Here is an 8726-nt window from a genome sequence, read left to right on the forward strand (position 1 = left end):
ATCAACTTACCTGTCGAAATGCGTTCTTTACCCCCCCCCCCAAGCAATTTACCTCATCTTTCCAGCTGATACGTCACACCATAAAAGTTGAAGAGAACTCTTAATATCATCGTTCAAGCCATTTGCACCTGGTAGCATGACATGTAAGGGTTTGTTCGTGTGACTTTTACTGTACGGATGACGCCACAGCGCAAACTCCATTGAAGCTTTCTTCCAATTCCTTGAAAAGGCCCGGTAGTGAATCGTGCAATCTGCGTCTAAAGAGTACCATCTTTACCGTTTCCTCACTCGCAAGTGTTACGGCGTGACAAACGACACTCTGCGTGCGCATCACAGAGCAGACACGTAGTCATTAAAAGTGCACCACCGGCTTTTCTGATGCGGCCGCAGGAGTCGGGACGGGAGGGAGAATATGTGTGGCCCCCGAGGGGCCCTCCCCCCCCGTGGGGTACTCGGGCCTATTAACATGACCTTTATTACCTACTGGATAGCTTGTATTGTGGATTCGGTACATATTTTTCCAACCTTAATTATGCAAATGAAATGTCAGCAGCATGTGGAGCAGTGATTCTCAACCACTGTGCCATGGCGAATTTCTAATTTGCTCTTAATTGGTCTGAAAATTGTTATTTCTTTACAACAAATACATGCCTTTTATCATCTATCTATATATGTACAATGTCAGGCAGAACAATTGAATGCTCTCTCACTAGATGGCAGAAGGTACAATTAAACTGCGTATTCACTTGTTGCTTTTCGTCCAACTCAATAAGGCTGTAGAGTACATTGTATAACTCAAAAATTCAAAAGTTAGCTTCGAAAATTCAAGTTAGCTACTCTTTTAAGTGGGGAACACTGTCCCTATAAGGGGCCACTTCAAGTTTTATGAAGTACCTCGAGGGCCGTAAAAATGTATAGAAAAGTGTCATCCAACATGGCAAATGGTTAGCCTTGTAGCATAGTTGCCAGTCATATTTGAGGTTGGAAAAAGAAAAAAAGACACAACAAATTCAACAAATAAAGACTGAAGTTGCCTCGATTCAACTTTTGCGGGTCACCTCTTTCGCAAATCCAGTGGCATTTTTTATTGATAATGTGAAAAGAGAACTTCTAAATGACATAGGCAATTACGCTAATAGGCTAACAAGATTCCAATCTGCTCTCGGTTTTATAGCACAGCGAATTTGCTAACCATCTCTAACCAGACTAAGGATTATTATCTGTCACGATCTGTTTGCATTTTGTTTCATGTTCTGTGTTGTCTCCTCGTATGCCTTCTACATGTCTTGCCCGTTTGGTTTTGTTTCCACCTTGTTCTCGTCAGCCTGCTGCCTTGTGCTAACCGTTCAGTTCCCTCCAACCACTCGTGTCTTGTCCAGGTGTTCCTTGTTGTCTTGTCAGTTTTGCACGTATTCAGTTCCCTGCTTTCATTCGGTCTTTGTCGGATCAGTTTTTTGGGTTGCTACTTTGTCTCTAGTTTAGTTAGGATTTATGTAAATTTTGTGTTTTTGATTCTACATGCCTTGTTTGCCTTTTGGTTCTATGTTTGGAATAGAAATACGTTTTGTGTGTACTTTTTTTTTTTTTTTGCCACCAACTTAAGAACCTCTGACATTATTATGATTGCGGTTGACTGACCACTCCAGGGTGTCCCCCTGCGATGAAATGTTTTAAAAGCTTTACTGCCTCCTCTTCCTCCGTCTAGAGTAGCTTACTCATCTTTAACACCTCTGCAGTGCCTACGATATGTACGCAAATGAACGGCCATTGCAGAATCTTAACTAACATCCCTGGAAGGAAAAAAAACAGCTGTGAGTGGGTGCCGAGTGGGCTCGTTTGACACAAACTTCCAAGAAAAGTCAACTGTGACAAAGCCGTTTATTGAAAAAAGTTCTGTGTTGTGGTTTCACGCATATAAATACATTAAAACCACTTTAACAAAAAAGTAGGAGGAATAATTTACACAATTCTGACGATGTGTTTCTAGCTTCTGAAGCAGCGATTCCCAAACACTGAATGTAATGTTTGTTTGTATGTTTGTTCTTCTGTCTATGGAAGTGACATATAGTCAGAACAATTAAATGCTCTGCCACTAGATGGCACTAAGTAGAGTGTTTTTTTAAAGTGTGTTTAAGTATTTTGGACACTGATTTCAAAATCATAAATTCAAAACTAGCATGTCAAGGTTTTTTTGAGATATTATCATTGTTGTTTTTAACCATAGAACACTAACGTCGAGTGATTTTCACCCACACAATTTTTATACGTTACATTTTGTATTGGGAAATTAAAGAAGACAACTTCCAATTCGGCATACAGTGTTGTACTTTTGCATAAATCGATGAAAACTGTATTTTATCTGGGATTATTATATCGGGTTAAATGTACCCGATGTTAAGGATGGTGTTACGAATTTTAACGTTAGTGTTCTATGGCCTAAAAATAATTATATGATTATGATTATTAAAATCGGATTCACTACAGAAAAGAACAAAGGCAGATTCAGAATCAGCACAACAAAAATAATCCTAAAGTTGACTTGCATCTCTGATTAAAAACATTTTTTGTAAAAATGTGTTGACCAGTATTAAATAAAATTTCATTACACAGTGGTGTGTCTTGACTTACAAGTTTAATGCTATATACTGGAAATGCTAGTTTTGTTAGCCAGTCCATGAAGTTTACCATTATGTGTTAGCATTAAGCTAGCACATTGACTTTGGACAAAGTTCTGTGGATTGTTTGAATGCACAAAGTGTAATTCTCTTGGTTTTATGTTTGATTTAACTTAAACTTCAACTGGGATTGGCAATTAACCGCTCAAAGTATCTTTTTTTCAAAGGATCGTTCGCTTGTTGTGAAGTTCACTTATAAGTCAAGGTCCCGCTCCTGTGAGATGTTTTGGAATGTGAAATAAGTGTCTGGCTTAATAGAAGTTAGGAAAACACTGCTCTATAGAGCTCATGTCTAACAAGTAAATATGTACAGAATATTTTCCTTCTGTATTAGGCGGTTACGCTTCCAAAATCACTGATTTGCATTTGAAAATATTTACTTAGATTATATATTACACGTTACGACCTAGTGTTAAAACACAGGTGTCAAACTCAACGCCTTCGGGATCAGATCTGGCTGACCACATCATTTCCTCTGGCCCACCAAAGTAAATAAAGTGGGTGTTATCTCTACTTCAAATTGCTCAGATATTGACTAATCACAGCTCACCTGTTTTCTGAAGCTGAGCCATGATTGGTCGTTCGTTACCTAAGACCTCAGCAACTGTGATGTCATTTTCAGTTGACAGAAAGTGACAAAATGACTGCTCCCTGAGATGGCTAAAAATGGGTGGATTTTGCGGCTTAACTCATATTCCACAAACGTAATATTAATCAGAATGCCATGTTTAGACTAGTGAAGACGTATAGATCATATTATTGCAAAAACATTTTGGGGGGTTGACTTACACTTTAAAAATATACCTAATTGTGTTAATCTAATAGCATAATTTGCCCAAGTTGTTTTTAACTTGCTGTCGCAACAATAAATGAGAATTAAACTTTCAATTAACACTATGATATATAATTGTGAACAAAGACCTTTCTGACGGACATGATTCACCGATGTGTCAAACTGGCAAGGAAGACATAAGGCCTAGATACACCAATCTGACGTGAGAGGTCGGGAAACGTCATGGCGTCTGATTGCGCCGATTGGTGTAGTGACCGCCGTCGTGGGCGTTTCAGCAAGTTGAATCGGCGTCAATGTCAGAATTTTTTTTGTTTTGTTTTATCAGCGGCTTGTATCAGACTCCTCCTCAAGAACCCGATGCCTTGAATTAAGGCCGGTACCGACCCGATACCTCGGTACTCGCCCATCCCTATTATATATACATTTTTTAACTATGACTGTACAATGAGGTGGCCTTTATAACCCTTATTAGTTTTTTTACAGTCATATCAACCCACTAAGGGAAACCATAACTACAATGTGGCCCATCATGAAACCAAGTTTGACACCCCTGCTTTAAAATGTCTGACAGACTTTTACAACCACCTCAGTCTACCAGGGTCTCCAAATGGATTTGGAGCCATTTAAGGACACACATCCCGGCACGTCCTGCGGCTCAGATTCTTCCGACGAAGAAACCTGACTTTGTTCCGACTCCTCGGAAGACGAAACCTGACTTTGCTCCGAGTCGGTGTCCTCCAGATCTGAGCAGATGTCGTCGCCGGAGGCGGAGGAAGAGGAAGGGACCGGGGATACCAGCGAATCCGGGGACACCGAGGGGGCGGAGGCCGGCGGGCAGCAGGGGTCGCCGTGGCGGTCTGTGTCCGAAAGCATGGCCCTGAGACGGTCCTGGCCGTGCAGGGGCATGCTCTCCAGGAGGTGGTTGAGCAGCTCGGCCGCCACCGTGGGGTCCATCCCCGGGCAGCTGGACACAAAAGTGTGCACGTCGTGCATGCACTGGATGTAACCGGCCGCGAAACGCTCGCACGCCTCTCGATTGACAGTGTCCACCTCTGGAATCAACAGAAACAAACAAATAGGTTTGATGTTGGTGGAGATTTTAAAACATTGCTTGGAATACATAAGCACAGGAACGGGCAATTGGTGACCCAAAATTTGAGGAAAAAAAAGTACTGTATTAGTACTATTATTATTTTTTTTAATTTATTTATTCTTTTTTTTTTACAAAGAATTCACAGAAAATGCTGATGAATATTCAATATAGGTTTTCTATTAAAAACAGGGAACTGGGAAAAGCAATCTCGGAAAAACAGGGAAAAGAAGCAAAAACAAAATGTAATGAAAAAGAAAAAGAAATCTGAGAATATACAAATCCCTGGATGCCAAACTGTGCGTATGCAAGGCTCAACTGTAGTTAGGGTCAATGTTCCCTCTAATTTTCCATGCGTCTGAGCATTCACACAAAATCCCTGAGCATTCCTTGGACCGTGGTAAGCAACATCAGACATGCAACTGTTTCCATCTATATCCCTCCTCGCAGAAGGCCGTGCGGCAGTGATGCACCTGTAGCCTCGGTGCACCATTGTGTATCAATACGCTTGGGAACTAGCTATCAACTAGGGCTGCGTTCGGTGAAACGGGGAAGTACGATCATTTCTCCTAATGAGTGTACGAACATTAATGTAACGATCACAGTTGAAATTCAGGTAGGACTTCAACTAATTTGCCCAGATTTCGTACGTAAAATTCGAATTTTCACGCAATTTCCCCACAAGCCACCTGGTCAGATATATGAGATATTCTTATTCCCAGATGTCATTGAATGCAGCATTCAGACAGGTTTTTGGCAGGGGTTTACCAAGCGAGACACATTCGAGTAAAACTAGACAATTTAAGTCCACAATTACGGAAAAATGATAACACGACCAACTAACCTAGACTATCAATAGCTTTTTTTTTTTAATTTACCTTGAGCCCGATTTTGCAGGATGCTCTCCACCCGTTTGACCGTCATCTCCAGTACTTCGGCGTTCTCCATCTTTGAATGGAGCTGCGACGCGACACACACGCACACACCAGTCACATTTAGCTCCCTTTTAGCTCATTAAAAAGCAACCTATTAAAAAAATATATATCACGTGTTTCTTACCTCTGTATCCGCCATGAGAGACCTGAGTTCGTGTAAGCTGTCGTTGATACGAGCTCGTCGTTTCTTCTCGACCAGAGGTTTCCTCATCTGGAAGCACAGAATTATTTCTAGGAAGCACAGAATTATTACTAGCGCCACCAAAAAAATAATGCCGACGGTACACTGACAATAAATCGTTTTTACCCTATGGTGTATTATTATTATTATTATTATTATTATTATTATTATTATTATTATTATTACCTTTCTGTCAGACTTGAGTCCTCCTGTGCAGTGGTCTGTCGGTGTGTGCTTGCGAGTGGGGGCCATTCCTGCCACAAATAAAAACGACGAGAACCCTTGGAACTGTACGGAAGAGGATTAGGGCCAGTGGGGGGGAAAAAAATATGGTTGGTAAGATTCTCACATTTATATCAGGATTCAGACTGTATTCTCAGAATTCTGACTTTATTCTCAGAAATTCCAAAGTCAGTTCTGACTTTAAAGTCAGAATTCTGAGAATGAAGTCAAAATTCTGACTTTAAAGTAAAAATGCTGAAATAAAAGTGAGAATCTTGCCAACCTATTCCCCCCCTTCCCCCTCTGGCCCCAATCCTCTTCCGTAAAACTGTCTTTCGAAGCCCCCCAAAAAAGACGTTGGAGCTCCTCAATGGTGAGACAGATGGCTCGGTCTGCTGACCTGACTTCTTTTTAGTGCTGCCACTGGAGGGGGAGACAAGGGCTAGGTATATATGATGGCTGATTTACATATGAATAGGGCGAAAAAGCCAAGGAGGGGAGTGTTAGTAAGAAGCGCCTCCGTCCCCGGTGCCACGGAAAAAAAATTTAAAAAATTCTAATCTCATGGTCTCTCAATTTACTAATCGTCACCCTAAATTTATTAATAAGGGGACGGTCTAAAATGTAAAATGTTAATGTAAAAAAAATAAGTAAATAAATAAAATAAAAATATATATTAAAAATAATCTGGTAAATGTCAGGAAAACTAAGACAAATTGTAATCAAAATTCAAATGCACATCTCTACTCATGCCCACTTCAACCTAGGAAACTATCTAAACAATCACCACCATATGTTGGATTATATAGACATTAAGCCTTTTCCTTCCGTTAGATGTTCACTATCGCTTAGTGTTAGAAAACTATGACCCATCATCACCTAAATTCCTGTGCACATCTCTACCTATATGCCCACATCAATCTATGAAAATATTTTTAAAAAATCCCCCAATATTTTGGATTTTATGGGCATTAAGTGTTTCCTATCCATAAAAGTTTAACATCATTTGATGTCATAAAACTGCAATCCGTCTTGACCAAAATCTATGTGGACATCTTTCCCCACATACCCACATCAATCTCTGAAAATGTAAAAAATGATTCTATTATAAAAGCTTTCCCCTTCAACATGGGGCAGATGATCAACGCGCATGTCTACAAAGAGATCTTGTGGCATTTGTCACCTTTGGTCTGTGAGAATGGCCGAGGGTTGTGGCAGGACAACTAATGACTGCTCACAATGCCCCGAGAATCTGACAGTTCCTGGCAATGAAGAATATTGCCATGTCTGTTGTTCCTTTCATGTAGAATGAATACGTCAGGCTTTGTACATGATGGACATGCTGTACATACTTGCAATATTTACAAAGAAGCTTCGCCGCATCCTGAAGTATCGCCAATATTTTGAGAAGAATTCCAAAAAATGTTTTTTTTTTAACTTACCTTTTACCTCTTAAAATTGTGCTTAATAGAATAAATTTTATAAGTTATAATATATAAGTTTTGTGTTGAAATAATTTAATAGATTTTTTATATAGATAATAAGAAAATAAGAATGACTTTTAATAAATTAACATTTCAATTTAACATGATAAAAGGAACAGTCAAAATGTGTGGCTTAGCTGGTCCATAATTATGTACATTCCCTGTGTCTTAGTAGGAATCAGTGTCACTAATTGCTTCTAAAAAAAAAAAAAAGAATTCACAAGAATGGCCAGAGTACATAACTGAATAAATAAATGAATATCACTCTTTTTTTAATTAAAACTGTACATGAATTTGACTTTTACAAGACATCAAACTATAAAATTGAACATTACTAAATAGCTCCCTTTAAAAAAATGAATAATAACATATTTTTTGTTTTAAAGTTGTTGTTGTCTTGGCGAATAAAACCACATTTTTATCTGCATTAAGCACAATATACACACATTGCCCCAATAGTTTACAGACTTATTATTCATATTTTCCGTTTTTTTTGTATTCTGTTGTCTGCAATGTACTTTATGAGTAAAAGTGTGAGTTACCGTGATATATTTGATACCATTAGGGATGCAAATCTGGCAGTAGTTTTACACTACTGAAGAATGATTTACAAACATAATTGTAGTCTCTAGAAAACCCCATTAAAGAATTGTAGATGGATTTTATTTAGAAATAGAAAATCATTGTTTTATCAAAATTGGTTAGAGAGAGGAATTTGGTCAGTGATGCACCTCTTGGACATTACGGGAAACATTGTACCCTTTGAGATTTTCTGGTGTAAATATAACCCGAATGGCAAAAGGCAATATAATAATCTTATAAAAGCAATTCCTCAATATTTGGTTGTGATGTCTTATAATTTGTTTCAAAGTAATGTGAACCCATCACTTCCTTTGCTTCTGGTGGATGGACACAATATCACTGCTCCTAATCTACCTAATGTCATAATCTGACAAATCTTTGTTAAAGAATTGTATCCATTCTTATCAAACAGAATTTCAATCCTACAAATATTCTCCAAAGAAGAAGTTAGAAGTTTGAGATCTAAATTCTTTCAATTTACCTTGCCCCCAAAAGCAAAGGAAATTCATTATGACATTTATAATAGGGTATACCCATCTTCTGAATTTTTAAGGAATCACTTTAATTTGGACCACAACAACTATTTATTCTGTGATGAACACATTGAAACAATTGAACACCTATTTTATGACTGCAAACTTATTAATGCCTTCTGGAAAGATGGGTATGACTGGTTGTTCCCTAAATTGCCCAATCTTTCTATTCTGTCAAAAGAAAATGTTTTGTATGGTATTTCTGTCAAAGAGTCATCACATGACCTAGTA

At 38.6% G+C, this 8726-nt stretch overlaps 1 protein-coding gene across 2 annotated transcripts; it reads right to left on the reverse strand.

The window, feature by feature from the left end:
* Positions 1-1859: 1859 nt before the first annotated feature.
* LOC147140992 (transcription cofactor HES-6-like) lies at positions 1860-5963 on the reverse strand. 2 transcript variants are annotated; one of them, XM_086043134.1, is made up of 4 exons: positions 5861-5963; positions 5618-5704; positions 5437-5518; positions 1860-4520 (listed from the first exon to the last, which is right to left on the reverse strand). In XM_086043134.1, the coding sequence occupies exons 1-4, from the start codon at positions 5924-5926 to the stop codon at positions 4060-4062; spliced, it is 696 nt and encodes a 231-aa protein (XP_085899260.1). In that variant the 5' UTR covers positions 5927-5963; the 3' UTR covers positions 1860-4059. The 2 variants fall into 2 exon arrangements, with proteins under 2 accessions (XP_085899260.1, XP_085899261.1); XM_086043135.1 differs by having other exon boundaries at positions 5618-5724; positions 5861-5944.
* Between the last annotated feature and the right edge of the window lie 2763 nt (positions 5964-8726).

Source organism: Filicampus tigris, chromosome 10 (genome assembly GCF_054856515.1).
Source record: "Filicampus tigris isolate MCC_2025a chromosome 10, RoL_Ftig_1.0, whole genome shotgun sequence".
In the NCBI taxonomy this organism is placed as follows: Eukaryota; Metazoa; Chordata; class Actinopteri; order Syngnathiformes; family Syngnathidae; genus Filicampus; species Filicampus tigris.

Excerpts from the sequence above, each read along its gene's own strand:
- LOC147140992 (XM_086043134.1), bottom strand. The coding sequence starts at position 5,926 with ATGGCCCCCACTCGCAAGCACACACCGACAGACCACTGCACAGGAGGA. Across the intron at positions 5,705-5,860 it reads GACTCAAGTCTGACAGAAAG|ATGAGGAAACCTCTGGTCGA; the intron begins GTAATAATAATA and ends CTGTGCTTCCAG. Across the intron at positions 4,521-5,436 it reads CCTGCAAAATCGGGCTCAAG|AGGTGGACACTGTCAATCGA; the intron begins GTAAATTAAAAA and ends TGTTGATTCCAG.